Below are 19488 nucleotides of genomic sequence, written 5' to 3'. Positions count from 1 at the left end.
GTGCCACCTAGAGGACTACCCTAGAAGTCAATATCTGACTTTTTTCCTTTTATTACTTACTTTTAACTTTCCACAATGTTTTGCAGATTCCCAAGTCAAACATGGGAGCCACAGCGCAGATGATAACGGCAGCAAGAGCGGCTTTGGGAATGTAGAAGAATAGAGGAGTGAGGTATCCAAGGGAGAACAACACTAGCAGCCCTGTAAAGACATAGAAAGTGAATGCAAATCACCATGGCTTGAACTTTCCAATATCTTTCACATCTTACTATTTTTGTATGTACTTTCTATTCTGCATATTTTTTAGCTTATTTAGTAGCTAGAGAAGGTATACCCAGGCCCAGAATGAAGGGAGCAATGGTGGGAGACTGGCCTAGGTACTGAAGGTGCAATAGGGGGGGAAAAGAGGTATCTAATAAGTTGAGAAAAAAGTATTTTTCTTCAAAAAATATATATATACTACAAAGTTTGTAGAAGAAGTCTATCTTGGTCTATACTGTACTATGATTTATCTTAACCCTTTGCGATCCAATTTTGGATTCAGGGTTTCCTAGGGGGCTTTCTCTTTCTGCCATTACACAATGGCGCCATCTGCTGGCTAGAGCCAGTACTGCAGTATGGGACATGCTGGAGAGGCCCTCCGACAACAGACCGGCCAGTATTATACAGTAAGAATACCCTGCTGGACATCTTCTGACATCGGAGCTGTACAGCCTTCAATCAGAATGTCTTCAGACGTCAGACAGTGGATTGAAAAGGGTTAAATGCAGTAGAACTTTCTATACCATTCTTTAAGCAAAGTCTAGGGGGGACACAAGCAGTGGGTTCCCAGCACATCCTGGCATCCATTACCATCAGGTGAGCTCGGCTGCTTTGCATTTTCCTATACTGTATAATATGGCTATATTGCGAAATGCGCTCTTGTTTTGCGGCCTTCTGCGGACTCACCTGTGAGGATGCCGCCCGCCGGGGTGCACACTCCAGTCTGAGAATTAAGTGCTGTTCTAAATAAAAGGACAAAATCAGAGCAAGAAATCATTGGTTTTAGGATGACTTTATACTCGTGCAAGATTTTCTCACCTCCCAAAGCTTCCCGTTACCGGATATGCGGAGAGGAAGGAACCCAAAAAATTAGTGAGACCTATAAGGAGAAAAAGTGACAAAAATGTACTAATATAAAATGCTAATAAAAGTAGCTTTAGTGGGGCATTCACATCAAGCATAGTCACAATGGGAATACTACTCTACACAATGGGGCCAGAAAGTGCTGAGCGCCTAATTGAGACAGCAAGTTGTGTTGTTCTTGCAACTCAGGAATTAGGCAAGTAGTGTAGCTTGTGCTGCGGTGTCTGTGTAACTCCCATTGACTTCTATGGGAGTTACATACACAGCCTGCTCAGCTGTTTTCGCAATCCCGAACACCACCTTGTACAGGAGCCAAAGCTAGAGAGGGGTGTGGGTCCCAGAGGAGGATGTGACTTTCATGACTTACAGTCTCAGATGGGAGTACCTCTTTAATTGCACATTTATTGATCGCCAAGTACATACATATGAATAAAATTGTCTGTTTCACCGCCATAAGTCTATGGATCCATTATAAACATGACTGGGGCATAAAAGGCAACATTTTCATCTGGATGCCAACTACAAGTGGATATCCTATATATATTGCGCATTTTACTGTACTCTTTTGTGCATTCAGGACATGTTCACACGGGCACAGGACACCCCCCACGCCCTGATTTAAAAGTCTACTAATGAGGTCCAGGTGTGTTATGTCCCCTCGCGCATCCCGTTGCATATTGCATGAGCACCCCCCGTAGTCGTTTGTGGGGCCCTTTGGTGCACACAAAACAGGCATGTTCTAAGTTTTGTGTGAGAAATGTTGTGCAAAAGAAGGGAAATGAGAATGAATCCATTAATATCAATGGGTTCTATCCGATGCGTATTGCACACGCAAATACGTCCCTGTGATGCCACCCCAAGTATAGGTACCCGTAGTTGAGCGGACATTTGCCTCGTTTACACACACATATATACATACATAGATTTTATTAAAATCATCCCTTAATCCCATCGCCTTCACATCACGACCGCCGCTACATGGTCAGCAACAGTTCATACCCCACTGTACAGTCACGGAACAATGGATTATGGCGCTTACCTATCGCTAGCAGCTCCTGATTAGTGTTGATTCTGTAGTTATTCTGAGATGCTGCACAAAAACAAAAACATCTTCAAAATAGTGAAGAAAAACACAATAGAAATCTACATATATTTCTAATTTACTGACAACAGGACTCCTGCGATTTTCCTGGAGTTCTTCCATCCTTACACGTTTCATACACATTTTTTATGACTATTATTGAATCCAGAGTTGGTTAATGCAGCACATTCCCTTTGATCCAGGACTTATTATTGTTACATAATTGATTCTTTGTTAATGGTTAGTATCAGAGGAAACTGATGTTTTACACAATATACCGTAGATACCCGAGTATAAGCCGAGACAATAAGTTTCCCCACAAAAAAACTGGGAAAACTTATTGACTCGAGTATAAGCCGAGCTATACTCAAGTATATACTAGGTAAAAAAAAAAAACCTCCATACTCCCCTCCCAGTCTGTGCGACAAGCAGCTTGAATCCTTCCTGCTGTCATCCCCCGCCGTCCTCTCTGCTTGGCTCTGTCAGTGCTGTGTAAGTAAACGCTGTGATTGGATGGAGCACCAGCCAATCACAGCTGGCGCTCGATCCAATCACAGCTCTTACTTACACAGCACTGACGGCAGGGGATTTGAAAGCTGAGCAGGGGGAATTCTAAAGCAGCTTGATTGGCTGTGAATGATTAAGCACTGGCTGTGATTGGCCGGCGCTCGATCCAATCATAGCTCTTACTTACACAGCGCTAATGGCAGGGGATGAGAGTGGAGAGAATTCAAGCAGCCTGCTGCACTGCCACCGGAGACACAGACGCCGGCTGGGAGGTAAGTATGGAGGGTTTTTTTTTTTTAAGCTTTGCCTGACTCAAGTATAAGCTAAGGGGGGCTTTGTCAGCACAAAAAAATGTGCTGAAAAACTAGGCTTATACTCGAGTATATACAGTACATATTTTCTTAAACAGGCTAACCCATTTGTGACCGCAATACGCCTTTTTAATGGCCTCACTAATTGGCTTTAAGTGAGCTGTAATGAAACGACTGGTGAGCGAATTGACGCTCACCACGTTGTCAGTCACTGCATTTATACGGAACGACTATCATTCTTATTCACTCTTTCGAGCAATTATTTGTATGATTGTCAGCCATATAAAGCCACGCTTAGTTTCAATTTGGTTTTAAGTTTTCCAAAAAAGGAGAAAAAGAAAATATAATTAAAAGCAGACAGACAATGAAACAGAAGACGGGCAAAGGGAAAATTTTGGGTCGTATCAACGAATTGCCACCACCTGGGCCGTTTTGACCAGATTGTTAAGAGGTGTTGGGACCAGTGAATGCATGGGGACAGACACACGGTGACCAGGCTTAGGACACCCCTGACAGACCACCAATAGAAAGGATTGTCATGATCTGAGAAGCTCGAGCAACTCCAATTGTTTCATCGGTTTCATTGTCCGCCATCCAGACACAGGTGGCGCCATCGTTACAACCCTGTGTCTGTTGGAACTATTTTCAGGCGTTTAGCCAAAGGACATTTGGTCTCACAGCTTTCATTACATGTACTGCCTATGACAGCCATCGTAACCTCTATTTGCAGTGGTGTTGTGAACGAAACTGGACTGCTATCGAGTGGAACTGAGTTGTCTTGAAGGAATAAATCCAGATGTAGCTTGGGCACCCAAGACGGCCATGTTTGTGCCAGGAGACCTAGGGGTGAGCGCCTCGATCCTGCCTTTGCTGTGGAGCGGCACACTGCCCACACTGCTGGTGTGATGGTCTGGGGGGCCATCGCATACGACAGTCTGTCACCCCTAGTAGTGGTAGGAGGGACAATGACCGCTCAGCGATATGTTCAGGACATCCTGCAGCCACATGTGTTCCTCTCATGGCGGCTTCCGAGATACATTTCCCAGCAGGATAATGCTCGGCCGCACACACAAGGGGGTCACAGGAATGTCCCCACAACATTGTCACACTTCTGTGGCTGCCCAGTCACCAGATTTATCACCAACAGAACATGTATGGGACCATGTGGGATGCTAACTTTGATAGGCTACGAGTTTGCACAATCTAGATGCTCAGTTACAGCAAATGTGGAGCGATATGTCACATGATACCATACAGAACCTCCATGCCCGCCCATATCACATTCTGTATCCAAGCTAAAAGCGGCACAACAGGGTACTGGAGCCTCCATGCCCACCCATATCACATCTTGTATCCAAGCTAGAGGCGATACAACAGGTTACTAGAGCCTCCATGCCCACCCGTATCACATTTTGTATCCAAGCTAGAGGCGGTACAACAGGGTACTAGAGCCTCCATGCCTGCCTGTATCACATCTTGTATCCAAGCTAGAGGCGGTACAGCAGGGTACTAGAGCCTCCATGCCCGCCTGTATCACATCTTGTATTCAAGCTTGAGGCAGTACAGCAGGGTACTAGAGCCTCCATGCCCACCCATATTACATCTTGTATCCAAGCTAGAGGCGGTACAACAGGGTACTGGAGCCTCCATGCCCACCCATATCACATATTGTATCCAAGCTAGAGGCGATACAACAGGTTACTAAAGCCTCCATGCCTGCCTGTATCATATCTTGTATCCAAGCTAGAGGTGGTACAACAGGGTACTAGAGCCTCCATGCCTGTCCATATCACATATTGTATCCAAGCTAGAGGCGATACAACAGGTTACTAGAGCCTCCATACCCACCCGTATCACATTTTGTATCCAAGCTAGAGAAGGTACAACAGGGTACTAGAGCCTCCATGCCTGCCTGTATCACATCTTGTATCCAAGCTAGAGGCGGTACAGCAGGGTACTAGAGCCTCCATGCCCACCCGTATCACATCTTGTATCCAAGCTAGAGGCGGTACAGCAGAGTACTAGAGCCTCCATGCCCGCCTGTATCACATCTTGTATTCAAGCTAGAGGCAGTACAGCAGGGTACTAGAGCCTCCATGCCCACCCATATTACATCTTGTATCCAAGCTAGAGGCGGTACAACAGGGTACTAGAGCCTCCATGCCTGCCCATATTACATCTTGTATCCAAGCTAGAGGCGGTACAACAGGGTACTAGAGCCTCCATGCCTGCCCATATCACATCTTGTATCCAAGCTGGAGGCGGTACAACAGGGTACTAGAGCCTCCATGCCCGCCTGTATCACATCTTGTATCCAAGCTAGAGGTGGTACAGCAGGGTACTAGAGCCTCCATGCCCACCCGTATCACATCTTGTATCCAAGCTAGAGGCGGTACAGCAGAGTACTAGAGCCTCCATGCCCGCCTGTATCACATCTTGTATTCAAGCTAGAGGCAGTACAGCAGGGTACTAGAGCCTCCATGCCCACCCATATTACATCTTGTATCCAAGCTAGAGGCGGTACAACAGGGTACTAGAGCCTCCATGCCTGCCCATATTACATCTTGTATCCAAGCTAGAGGCGGTACAACAGGGTACTAGAGCCTCCATGCCTGCCCATATCACATCTTGTATCCAAGCTGGAGGCGGTACAACAGGGTACTAGAGCCTCCCTTCAAGGGGTCAGTTTTCCGTAATAAATTCTCCTCTTGCTCTGATATTGTAATCACTTACTTATTTCAACGTTACAATCATACAGAGAAAGTTTAATTCAATTCCGAAAACTCCTTCTAGGGGAGGGATTAATTTTATTTTTTTAACAATGAGTATTATGAGATGGCAAAACAAATAAAGAATTTGCATAGAAAATCTCGCTGTTCCAAAAAGGTGGCACATGTGGAAAACCAACTATCATTTTAGCATCAGCTTCCTCTAATTTTCAAATAATCAATTAGGGAATTCTAAGTTAATAGTGAAGACGCTCTCATTTATCAGCCCCATCGGACACGAGGTACAATAAGCATGTCTGTGCCCCGAACTGCCGGCATTTCAGGCATTGCCATATTAGTGATAAGGGTCTAATCACATTTTTTTTAATACAACATCCATTTTGCAGTAGTCAGATTGCTGATCCCATGTTGCTTACCGAAGGCTCGTGCAATGGCCACACTTTCCAATAATCCCATCAATGGAATGATGAAAAGTCCAGGTCCAATCTCCTGTTAGAGAAATGCGCTCATTATCTATACTGCAAGCTAAAACAGGATATTAGCACTAATAACAATAAAGGAATGCTTTTAACTACTCAGATTTGTGCATTTTACCACCGAGAACCCAAAACACACTAATCTATGTTATCACTACATCCTATAGAAATATGCTGAACATCGCTGCATTCTGACCTATTGAAGTGTCCATACATCTCCAGCTCATCTCCCTACCTGAACCATCTCGCTGAATGACACAGTGTGGTTGTCAGTCTTCTCGGAGAAAGGTGGAAGCTGGAAGCGGGGGAGCCCTTCTGCAGTCTTTCCAGTAAGGATGAAAGGATGTAAACCCATAACATGGAAGGAGTAGGCCACCAGACCTGCGGCGACCACCACTATTGCATTTCGAGCTGTAACAGACAAACGTGTATTAACCCCTTAAGGATATGGGCCTTAATTTTTTCCATTTTTGTCTTTTCTTCCCCCCTTTTAAGAAAAATCATAACTCCTTTATTTATCCATCGCCGTTGCTGTATGAGGGCTTGTTTTTTGCGGGATGAGTTGTATTTTTCAATGGTGCTATTTAATGTACAGTATAATGTACGGAAAAACTTTTAAAAATTTTCAGTGGAGATGGGAAAAAAAAACAATTAAATTCAGCCATCTTTTGCTGCGTCTTCTTTCTATGGCGCACAAACTGCAACAAAAATGACCTGAAAACTTTATTCTATGGGTCATTTTGATTACTACAATACCAAATTTATATAGTTTTTTTTGCTGTACGGCTTCTGTTTATTTTCAGATTAAATGTTTAAAAATAATTTTCTGCCGCCATCTTCTGACCGCCATAACTTTTTCATTTTTTCATAGTTGTGCGCGGTCTCTATTTCTGCGAGACGTCCTGTAGTTTCCGTTGGTACCCTTCTGGAGTACCTACAACTTTTTGATCGCTTTTTATTAGATTTTTTCTTGGAGACAAGGTGACCAAAAAAATTCACAATTTTGGCGCTTTTTTTTTTTCAGCCGACGTTCACCGTGCAGGGTAAATAATGCGTTACTTTGATCGGAGTTTTATGAATGCAGCGATAGCAAATATGTATTTTTCTTTTATTATTTAGATTCTTTTATTATGAATGTGGCAAAAGGTTTTTTTTTTAAAGCTTTTATTACCTTTTATTTTTCTTTAATAATTAGTAAAACTTTTTTAAACTTATATTTACTTTTCTTTTCAGTCCCCACAGGGGACATGAACATGCAATGCCTTGATTGCTCCTGCAGTATGATGTAATGCTATAGCATTACATCATACTGTGATTGGACAGGCATTCTGTCAAGCCATCCCAAAGGCATGGCTTGATAGGCATTCTGCTGTGACAGCCCTTGGACCTTTCATAAGGCACCCAGCTGCCATGACATCTGCATGGCAACCCGCGATCTCATCGTGAGGGGCTGTACGGGACCCAGGAACATCACCCAGGGGATTCAGATCCCACTGTCAGAATAACGGCAGCATTTAAAAGGTTAACAGCTCCGATGAGCTGTGCGGCTTATCGGAGCTGTTGCAGGCAGGTGTCAGCTGTAAAAAACAGCCGGCGCCTGCAATCTCTCTTCATACATACCCCGACGCTGCACGACATAACTGTACATTCTATAGCGTTAAGGGTTTAATGATGTATAAAAGGACCATCCTGTTAACAGATCTGTTCAGCCCTCTCACCTGTTGTCGTTACCCAGACAATGATGTAGCAGAGCCGATAACATCTCGGCATTCCTCTATACACTCTTGGAAAATGTTCTTTCATGAATTTCAATGACATAAGAAAGGCAATACAAAGAAATCCAAGAGCAGCATCGCCAAGTCTAAAAGGATAAAACACAAGATGTGTAGAACTTTATGGAAGAACACTAATTAACATGGAAACTATTGTATAAAAGGATGGTACTAACCGAACGGACGGAAGCTTGTGAAAGGTTTCATAGACTTGTAAGATGAACTGACGAGGAATATCCTTTAAGCCTAGAAGATTCTGAAAGAAACAAGAACAATTCTGCTAATCTCACTGACTAAACAAAAATATATATGTATACTATATGAGCTTATACTGGCATCCATGTAGAACGCATCATTAGCAGATGAATCACCCAATTATACTACTTATTATAGACCCGATCCTTAAACCAGAGGCATCTGACAAGAGTAGAACCTCATACTGCTCAGGTCAAAAGGAATAGATGCCAAAAAAGACCACCAAAAGAAACTTTTTTTGGGGGGGGGGGGGGGGGGGAGAGGAAATTTCCAAGGCCAGTTTTGAACCTGCCCCATGATCCAGATTATAAAATCCCAAGTTACCATTATAAATGCCGCCCTAAAAGGAGTTTCCCATTATTAGAAGTGAAGGCATATTGTTGGAATATGCCACAACTTACTTATCATTAGGGTCTGACTGCCCGGACCTCCACCAATCCTCAGAACGATGACGCCGCGTTCCCTAGTTCTGAGCTATTGCTCCCTCACAGCAAGTGGACGACAGTGCCGCCGTTCACAGCCTCATTCACTCAAAGAGGTATTCCCATCTTAGACACTTATGGCAATATCTATAGGATTACCACTGTGAATGGAGAGGTGGCTATTCATGTGCAGCTCTCTCCATTCACTTCTATGGGAGTGCCAAAACAGTTAGTTGGGTTGAGAAATCCTAAAGAAGTGAATGAAGAGAGCATGCAAGAGCCTTGTCACCAGAGGGACAAGGGATCTCCAATCTGGGACTGACCCCGGCACCTATCAGACAAAATTCTGGACCTTTCTATGGCTACGCCATAAATGTCTAGGATGGAAATACTCTTAAATGATGCCGTGTTACAGTTTTCTACACAGCGAGTGAACACAAACATGGCCTTACAGTGAAAAAGCCGAAGAGACCATTTTTGGTTGAAATTGGTGAGGATTATAAAGGGCACACCCTCTGTAATCAGATTATTACGGAATAACCTAGCAATATACCGCAAGATTTTACGTGAATACCGCTTCTAAAGCTATATTCAGTCGGGCAACAAGATTTTTTATGGCTTCGATACATTTAAAATAAAATATATGCAAATAGTCCGATTTACAAATATCCTACATTTTTGTGCACACAGCTCAAATGCAGACCTGTGTGTCTCCATGGAGATAGATTACAAATAGACTCTGCAGAGTGTACATAGGATTCTCCGTTCTCTCAAAACTGGTGGGAGGGGCCCGGCTCCTGTGCTGTGATCTATATACTGCGGTTAGAACTATGAAATCTGCTCTCTATCTGTAACACACAGAGATAACTTCATCATGTAAGACAACGCCATCATGCCTACCCCAGTAAGGCTGCCTGTACATGGGCAGGTTTGAATTGCGTTCCCCCGCAGCAATAATCCGGCCACGGGGAACGCAGTGAATGCTCTCCATAGCGTTGCTATGGAGAGTGCAGCCCCCCTGTCCGCGAGCGGAGAGTCATTACAATTCTCCGCTCGCGGACGGCAAATTGCAGCATGCTGCGATTTGACACGATTCTCCACGGTTAGCCTATTTGTCAGATAGGCTGACAGCGGAGATCCATCTGCCCGCTCCTGCTCTGGGGCGGCGGCTCCGACGGCGGATGTCCACCACGGGATACCGCAACGCCCGTGGACAGGCAGCCTAACACAGTTGACAACAGGCAGTGGACAGCAAGTTACGAGGAAGGGAGACACCTAATGGGCAGCGCTTTAGAGGTATTTTTCAGCACAAAAATGTAATTTTAGGTAAATAAAAAGTGTATTGCATTTTTGCTAGCTATCATAAAAGCACAAATTGTTTGAAAAGTTAGTGACCATTTAAGTAATATTGAAATAGTTGTAAATCCTATCTTTAGCAAAAAAATAAATAAAACATTTACAGCATAAATGTATATAAAAAACCCCCCCAAAAAACAGACTACCAGATTATAGTAAAGTGATGGAGTGTTTTCATGGGGATATATATACACATGTATATAAAGAAAGCGTTTGCCGTTCCAACATACCTTAACTTGGCTAAAACCGATCGTGACTGCTGCAGCCGAAGTAAAGGCCTTGATCACAGGGTACGAAATAAAGTCCAGGATGAAACCTGAAGTAAAACAGGACTGTTAGTAAATATGTGCAATTGGGCTAAGATTTAAGAAATGTTCTTGAAATCAATGGCAAAAGTTTACCAAACTTCAGCAGTCCCATAGCCAACTGTATACAACCAGACAGGAAAGCTAGAAGAATGGCCAAGGACGCATCTCCAGATGTGTAGACAGACACGAGGAGGGACATAATGGCGGTGGGGCCTAATGTGACATCTTTGGATGTTCCAAACAGGCAATAAATGAAGCAGCCGATGTAGGAGGAATACAGTCCAAACTGCCGAGTGTAAGAAAACATGGGGTTAATATCTGGCTCCAACAAACACACATCTCCTAAAATCGTCCTGACTGCACTTCTACATAATAAAGGGAATAATTGCAGGTCATGTCATATGAAATGATTTTCAGTTCTAGAACTCTGGAGCTCCCTCCAAGAGCTATGGCAGAGACACAATGTGGCAGACCTAGTTAATACATGGAATTCTACATTTTACCTGTAGTGGTCACTCCGGTGGAAATGAGCAGCTGACCATAAATCAAGTGGGAGTCTTACTTTTAGCGGAATCCCCTCTATAGGGTTAGCTGCACACTAGCATATTTTGGGTCTGTCTGTGTAAATCCACGGACAGCGCAAGGCACAATTACAACCTATGGTCCGTGTGAAAAAAAACCCACTCAGGGCATGTCCTATTCTTCATTTCACAGATGCCAATAACTGTGAATGTGCCTTGTCCATTTATATCATACAGCACAAGGACACTGGTTCATGTGCTGCCCAGTGTGAGTTGTGCCCATATCCCTTGAGTGCAAAGCACAGTTACGCAAGTGTGCCCACAGAAGATCACTTCCTGGTTACAGAATTCATGGCTCTGATTGGTTCTCGAGAGCTGCTCAGCCAATCACAGCCATCGCATTGTGGAGGAGGGATTTATGAATTGGCCAAGCCGCGGTATTGACTGGCCAATTCATAAATCCCGCCTCCACAACGCGATGGTAATGATTGGTTCTTCGATCGCTGCTCAGCCAATCAATGCAACGCTCGATGAACCAATCACAGCCATCACATTGGTTCATCAAGTGCTGCATTGATTGGCTGAGTGGCACTGGAGAACCAATCAGAGCCATCGCTTACTGGGAGGTGGGATTTATGAATCCCATAACCAAGAAGTGATCTCCTGTGGGCAGCCGAGAACTGCAAGAAGCGCATCGGAGCTCTGGAAAGCAGCAGCAGGTACCCGGATAGAGCCTATCGCTAGGCCTTTTTTTCAGGGGAGGGCTTATATTTCAAGCCTCCCTAAAAATGCGGAGTAGAGTTTATTTTCAAGGTAGGTCTTGAAAACAGGGTATAAGCTCAATTTTCGTGTCAGGACACCATCAAAGAACCACTTCACTTTATAGACAACCTACCTCAACAGGGAGCCCAGCCACCTCTGCATAGGCAAGTGCCTGCGGTACCACAGTCAGTCCTACGGTAAATCCAGCAATAATGTCAAGCTGCAGCCATTGTATCGAGTACTGAGGTAGCCACCACAGAAAGGGGAACGTATTCTTTAATGCTTCCCAGGAGCAGCACCTGGATAATATTCTGGCACCAACACTCCTGTCTTGCCGGTTACCCGGCCGCTCCATGATTGCAGATGGGGGGGGGGGGGAGGTCACATTATTTACATATTCCTAGTGAGAAAAGAAGAGAAGAGAATAGAAATGCACATAGTAAATGAAGTGCTGATCTTTATTCCTTACTGATTACTGTTTAACCAAGTCAAGTTCTTGTAACTGTAATGCAGGTGTCAGCATTGAAGCGCCACAGGTATATTCTTGCGTCCCGAATTCAGAGGGCTAAGTTATGAGCTGCACCCAGAATCATTGACTTCTCGCAGAAGCGGAACCCTAATACTTAACTTTTACTGCATTTAATTAAAAGATGGGACTTAAGGCCCATTTAGACGGAACGATTTTCGCTAAAACAAAAAACAAAAAAAACCGCTCAAAAGCCGTCTTTTGAGCGATAATCGTTGTGTCTAACTGCACTGACATCTTGCAGTTTTCGTTAAGCCATCGCTCATGGTTGTCTTTCAGCGTGCTGAAAGAGAATGATCAGCCTGATCAGGTATTCACAGCGGGATACAGCTGATATTATTGTTTCAGCTGTATCCTGCTCGTTGCACACAGGCGGGGTATGAAGAACACAGTGGTCCAGCTGTTCTCCATACCCCGCAAGGAGCGCTTGGCTGTTCAACACCCGGGGGCTCCGAGCAGAGAACAACCTGATGCAGAAGACAAGCGGCCCTGCTTGTCTTCTGCATCCCCCAATTAGAGCGCTCAGCAGTATAACAGCCGAGCGCTCCGAGCAGAGAACAGCTGGATGCATCCACCGCTCGGAGCGCAAAGTGATTGCTCAACTTTTGATCGATCACCTTGCTCTGAATGCACACAACGATTATCGCTCAAAAGTCACCCAAAAGACATCTTTTGAGCGATAATCATTTTGTCTAAACCGGGCTTTAAGTGAATTGTGTTTTACTTGTAGCGCTTGAGTTCCTGAATTGCTTAGAATAACCATAATAAATCAACATAAACATACCTAAAGAGTTGACATGTAATACAAGAGGACACACGATTTCACAGTATTCCATAACATTTGATAGCCAAAAAAATAATTACATTTAACGACGTTATCCAGGGCTAAAATATTCATTGAGCTCTCCTTAGGAAAGGTCATCAATACCAAATTGGAGAGGACCTGCTGTTTGGGCCCCCCTGTGATCAGCCATTTGAAGAAGATGCCGTATTTTCCTGGACAGTGATGTCACACAGCCATTTAAAAGTAATGATGAAATGTCCCACCAGCAGGCAGAAATGGTATATCACCTAGCCAATGCTGTGTTGATGCATCATGAGAAGGATTTGAAAACGAAAGTAAAAAAAAAAAAAAAAAAGAAATCTCATCATCAAGATGGTGCCCAAAAAGTATCAGACAGGAAGCTGCACTGCATGGAAGTCGCTGCAATACACAGAGGAGACCTCCAGAGTGCGACAAGCAATCAAGCGAAGGGGGTATGAATGGAAAAATATGTTTTTACCGGAGTGCCCCTTTAGGCCGGCTGCACACGGCCGGATTTGCATTGCGGAATCCAGAGCGGGCGTCTGCAGCACATAACTTCCATAGCATGCTATGAAAAAGCGCTTTTTCCTGCACACGAGCGGAAAGCAATTGCGATTTCCCGCTCACGGAAGAAGAATTGCAACATGCTCAATTTTTGAGCGGATTCTGCGCGAACGACTTTCATGAAATTAATTGACATTGCAGAAAGGTCGCAGATTCCGCATCATTGCTAGGTGATAGCATGGGAAAGGCAGAGGTTTAAAAAAATTAAAATCTGTACTGAGCATGTCTGACGGCGAGCCGGCCGGACCATCCGCAGTACAGAAGGCTGTCTGCACACAAAAAGAAATGCCAGGTAGGTGGGGTCATAGGGTGAGATCCCGCATCCGGAATCCGACCTGGTTATGTGCAGCTGGCCTTAGGCTGCCTATCCACGGGCGATGCTCTGCAGGCGATTTCATGCTTTCTGAAGCTTTCCATAGCGTTGCTATGAAAAGCGCAGAGCCGGCGACCACGTGCGGAGAATCATAGCGATTGTCCGCTCGCGGGATTTAAATCGCGGCATGCTGCGATTTCCTGCGATTCTCCGCAGTGAGCCTATCTATTAGATAGGCTCACTTCGGAGACCTGACAGGACTCCCCCCTCCTCCCCCGCAGCGGAATATCGCTGGCGATATTCCACCTCAGCCGTGGACACGGGGCCTAAAGTGAATGGGAATGAGCTGCTATATCAGGCATAGCCACAACAATATGAATGTCACTGTGCCCGTTTTACAATGCAGAAGTTGCAGCACCCACCTGACTACCTTGGTCTCTTTAATCAGCTGATCGGGAAGGGGTGAGGTGTGCTGCTTGGGACCCCACCAATCTACTATTAATGACCAACCCCAAGGCTAGGTCATCAGAAGACACCTTATATTCTAGTTGTACTCAGTTTACATAAACACCAGGCAGGAAACTCTACAAGGAGGGAGATAATATCTGTGGTTTTAGTATTGTGACATACGGCAATAGAGCGGAGATATTTGCACTCCTTCTTCTAGATATCACACTCACTGCTACGGCTGATATCATCTAACCGCAGCGTCCTGTGAGATACAAGCATGCAGACAACCACTTCACGGACCGCAGCGTATTTCGAAAAGCCTAGTTTCCCAATGAATGAATCTGGAGCATGTAATCCCATTATTTACAGATGGAGACCACAGACGTGTTCCTACATACTGTACAGTCCAATCCCAGCAGATATGTGACCGAGCGGTACGGGCATTTAATTAATTCTGTAACTGCCATAGAGCTGTACTGGGGAGGGGGGGGGGGGGTAGCAGGCTCTTCATGAATTTGGCATCATGCATTAATTTCCTCACCTGTGGGCCTGCAAAAATCCCACCTCTGAGCTTCACTTCTGAAAGTTGTGGAAGAACAGTCTGTAGGTATTGGAAAGCTTTAGAATTGGGGTCTAACGCTTTGACAAATTGCTTAATGAGCCCCAGTTTTATGTGAAGAGGCGGCATTAATATCTTCTCTTGCTTCACAAGTGGTTCCCACTTGCTCTCACCAACCACAAAATCATTCCTCGTTGGCCACTCAACAGTTTCCTAGTGCCTGGCAGTATTCCTACTAACCCATAAACACTTTGTATATCCACCTTGCAATCCCACCAAGAATGGGATCATAGTGAAGCCCCCTATAACATCCCATTGATGTTCCTCGTACTGTAACACCTGAAGGATGGATCGGACATGTCTATAGTCTTCTTTGAGATGCGCTGAGTGAGCACTTGGGATAGAGGGATATGTATTGCTATTATGAAGGAGAACTGCTTTTAAACTTCTGCTAGAACTGTCGATAAAGAGTCGCCACTAGAGATGAGCGAGCGTACTCAGAAAAGCACTACTCGCTTGAGTAATTGGCTTTATCCGAGTATCGCTGTGCTCGGGGCTAAAGATTCGGGTGCCGCGGCGGCTGACAGGTGAGTCGCAGTGGGGAGCAGGGGAGAGCGGGCGGGAGAGAGGGAGAGAAAGATCTCCCCTCCGTTCCTCCCCGCTCTCCCCTGCAGCTCCCCGCTCCGTGCCGGCACCCGAATCTTCAGACCCGAGCACAGCGATACTCGGATAAAGCCAATTACTCGAGCGAGCAGTGCTTTTCCGAGTACGCTCGCTCATCTCTAGTCGCCAGTCATAATACAATTTCTCCAAATAAGCTCCTCACATGAAAAGCGCAGCACCGGGGTCCAAGAGCGGAGAATCATGGCGATTCTCCGCTCGCGGGATCTTAATCGCGGCATGCTGCGGTGAGCCTGTCTATTAGATGGGCTCACCACTGAGACCCGTTAGCTCTCCCCCCTTGGCGGAATATTGCTAGCGATTAGAGATATACTCGCTAAGGCACATTACTCGAGCGAGTAGTGCCTTAGCCGAGTATCTCTCCGCTCGTCTCTAAAGATTCGGGGGCCGGCGGGGGGAGAGCAGAGAGGAACGGAGTGGAGATCTCTCTCCCCCCCGCACCCCCCTGCTCCCCGCCGCAACTCACCTGTCACCCGCGCCGGCCCCCGAACCTTTAGAGACGAGCGGGAGATACTCGGCTAAGGCACTACTCGCTCGAGTAATGTGCCTTAGCGAGTATACTCGCTCATCTCTACTAGCGATGTTCCGCTTCGGCCGTGGACAGGGGGCCTCAGAATAAACCACTGAGAGAATGTTTGATGCCGTTTTCGCTGCTTAGATACCTTGCAGCTTTCATCCAACAGATGCCATTCCTTTAGCCTTGATGTTAAAATCTCTGCGTTTGATTTTGTTAGTCCAAGTTCTCAGATTAACCCTTTCCAATCCACTGTCTGACGTCTGAAGACATTCTGATTGAAGGCTGTACAGCTCCAATGTCGGACGACGTCCGGCAGGGTATTCTTACTGTATATTACTGGCCGTTCTGTTGTCGGGGGCCTCTCCAGCATGTCCCATACTGCAGTACTGGCTCGAGCCAGCAGATGGTGCCATTGTATAATGGCAGAAAGAGAAAACCCCCTAGGAAACCCTGAATCCAAAATTGGATTGCAAAAGGTTAAATCATTTAAGTCTTGGGAAATAAGGTTTGGAATCTGCCTCTTCAGAGAATTCCTCATCTTGCACATTTCTACAATCTGATGAGTCACTATCACTGTCGCCTTCTGTAGGCTGTACAGAAGTTGTTGGCACCTTTGATTCTATGCTTGACTGCTTTGGCACTCAGAAAGACACCACAGACGTGGCAAAAGGAGTCTGGATCAGGTTTGCAGCTTCAAAAAGTTGCCATCACTGAATTAATTAACTCTTAAATGACTGCTACAAATTTTTACTACACAAACCTTCCCTCAAACAAAGAAAAAAAAAAGAAACTGTTATCCATGTATACAAAAGCTTCTGCCCCGCTTTCATATACCAATAAAATACGTAAACCGAACTTCACGGTGAGAAAACCGCAGAAGTGAATGCTCAACAAATCTTAGCTGAGACTAGAGATGAGCGAGCGTACTCGGTTCGGGTGTTTTTGAACTCGAGCACCGCTTTTTCCGAGTAACTGACTACTCGGACGAAAAGATTCGGGGGGCACCGGGGGGCGGAGTGGTGGAGTGGGGGGTAGCAGTGGGGAACAGGGGGGAGCTCTCTCTCTCCCCTCCCCCCCCACTCCCCTCTGCAACCCCCTGCTCACCCCCGGCACCCCCCGAATTTTTTCGTCCGAGTAGTCAGTTACTCGGAAAAAGCGGTGCTCGAGTTCAAAAACACCCGAACCGAGTAGATTCCCTCATCTCTATTTGAGACCAGATTAACTTGATAAAAACAAAAAATTCACTAAAACAAGCAAAAAGTAGTTTTTTGTTGCAGTGTCATCGTTCGCAGTTCCTTTGTCGTTCATGTTATGCCGGCATAAAAATCATCGTCAGCTCGTTCACTTATCATTCAGTTTAAATACCGGTCGTTCTCAGTCACAACAAATGTGAACGATTTCTCGTTTGAACGCGCCAACGATGTATCTGCCCGTATAAACGGGCTGCCCGAGCTAACGATGAAGTCATTCACTTGTTCAAACGCTAATCATCTGGTGTAATTGGACCCAGTGAGGTTATTTAAGGGAAGGCCCCTTTAAGAGCTGGCGGTCTGCAGTATTTTGAGCATGTTTTCCTTTATATAGCTGAGCCTTATGGATACGATACAGAGTCAAAAATTATCAAACTAACGGCGCCCACACACTTGCGATTGCGTTTTTTGTTAACGCGATTGTCAATGGGACTTTCTAATGTTAAAAATGCAACACAACGCAATGCACCAAAAACACAGTTGCGTGTGTTGCATTGCGTTTTCTTTGCAATAGAAAGTCCCATTGACAATCGCGTTAACAAAAAACGCAATCGCAAGTGTGTGGGCGCCCTAAGGCTGGATTCAGACGAACGTATATCACCTCGGTTTTCACGCCGAGCCGATATACGTCATCTCTCTCTGCAGGGGGAGGAGGCTGGAAGAGCCGGGAGCAGTGCTCTGAGCTCCCGCCCCCTCTCTGCTTCCTCTCCACCCCCCTGCACTATTTGCAATGAGGAGAGGTGGGACGGGGGCGGGGCCAATTCTCAAAACTTCGCCCTGTCCCGCCTCCTTTCATTGCAAATAGTGCAGAGGGGCGGAAAGGAGGCAGAGAGGGGGCGAGAGCTCAGTTCCTGTTCCTGGCCCTTCCATCCTCCCCCCCCCCCCCCCCCTGCAGATGAGGACGACGTATATCGTCTCGGCGTGAAAACCCAGCCGATATACGTTCGTGTGAATGCAGCCAAAAAGTGGATCTTAGTAAACATGCAGTTTGGTTAAATGGATTCTGTTATCAGGTCTATACTGGCCAAACCAATAGCAGCATGACCTCAGGTCGGGTAAGCCTATTGCCCCAAGGGGTGTTTTATTCTAAAACACTGCTCAGATTCAGAATAAATGCACTTTGAACTTTGACTTGGAGTTGAGCTCTGAGTCACAGACATGGGCCACACCAGCCTCTCCACACCTGAAGCGTGTAGGCTGACCCTTCTTTGGTGTAAAGGGAGCGAGCTGCGACTCTGTATGCAGTGGGCAGGGAGCTGATGTGGCCCGCCTTTGTGACTCAGAGCTCCAAGCCAAAGTCCAAAGTGCATTTTTTCAGAAACTCTACAGCATTTCAAAATAGAATATCCATGGGGGCAACAGACTTCTCTGTCATGATGCTAGCTGCCTCCACACACTTTTTGGGTGCTCTCCTTAAGGAGAGACGACACCCCCCTGACCCACGTCCCAGGCCTCTTACCAGCCAAACCAGAAACCTACTGTACACTGATGAGGAGCAAAGACCTCGAAACAGATGTCTGTGTATGGATTCTGGCTTGGTTTCCTATTCCCAATCATTGTTATAAAAGACCTGTATAATGAGTCTGACATTGATTTGAAGGAATGCTGCCATCCAATAGGTGGCGCTGCAGAGGTATTGTTCCATCTTCCTTATTTGCATAAATTACCCAGAGGAGCGTGCATGGCCATACAAGACTCCTCACTAGCCTCTCAGGTGTCTTCTCACACCTTATGAGTGCTCTCCTTGGGAGAGACAATGTCATCCCCCAAATCCACTCACCCCCTAGGTGTCTTCACACACTTTTTGGGTGCTCTCCTTAAGGAGAGACAGCACCCCTCTGACCCATATCACGATTCTGGCACTATGAACCTGATGACAGAATCCCTTTAAGCTTAGCAGTAACATTTTACAAGTATTATATGGCATTTTATTGTGGCATTATGTACCAGCTGTACCCCTTAAAACACAAGTTATTTTAAAGGTGTTCTTCAGGAAAACACACACTTATGGGGCCCCCCACTGATCAGTAGAGTGATGGTGTCATGGCACCCAATCAAGGCACAGCAGCCCGTACAGAAGCTTTGTGTCTAGATTACCAATAAATGGGATGTGGCATTCCAGTAGGCAGTGTTGCCCCTTGTTCTGCTGATCAGGGGGTTCCAAGGGTCAGAAAGACCTGAATTGTTTTTTTTACCTT

At 45.6% G+C, this 19488-nt stretch overlaps 1 protein-coding gene across 2 annotated transcripts in view; it reads right to left on the bottom strand.

Annotated features, from left to right (window-relative positions):
• Positions 1-19488, bottom strand: part of SLC26A11 (solute carrier family 26 member 11) — a 34700-nt gene that overhangs the window by 13178 nt on the left and 2034 nt on the right. For both annotated transcript variants that reach the window (XM_066586785.1, XM_066586784.1), the window contains exons 2-12: positions 11759-12025; positions 10436-10628; positions 10265-10350; positions 8178-8257; positions 7948-8090; positions 6465-6640; positions 6170-6242; positions 2165-2215; positions 1081-1141; positions 949-1004; positions 61-201 (exon numbers count right to left, since the gene is read on the bottom strand). In XM_066586785.1, the coding sequence (XP_066442882.1) occupies positions 61-201; positions 949-1004; positions 1081-1141; positions 2165-2215; positions 6170-6242; positions 6465-6640; positions 7948-8090; positions 8178-8257; positions 10265-10350; positions 10436-10628; positions 11759-11980 (1282 nt within the window). In that variant the 5' untranslated portion in view covers positions 11981-12025. The remainder of the gene's footprint in view (positions 1-60; positions 202-948; positions 1005-1080; positions 1142-2164; positions 2216-6169; positions 6243-6464; positions 6641-7947; positions 8091-8177; positions 8258-10264; positions 10351-10435; positions 10629-11758; positions 12026-19488) is intronic.

The sequence above is a fragment of the Eleutherodactylus coqui genome, chromosome 13, assembly GCF_035609145.1.
Source record: "Eleutherodactylus coqui strain aEleCoq1 chromosome 13, aEleCoq1.hap1, whole genome shotgun sequence".
In the NCBI taxonomy this organism is placed as follows: domain Eukaryota; kingdom Metazoa; phylum Chordata; class Amphibia; order Anura; family Eleutherodactylidae; genus Eleutherodactylus; species Eleutherodactylus coqui.
Note: the sequence above shows the minus strand (reverse complement) of the source record. Positions and strands in the feature narration are given on the sequence as shown.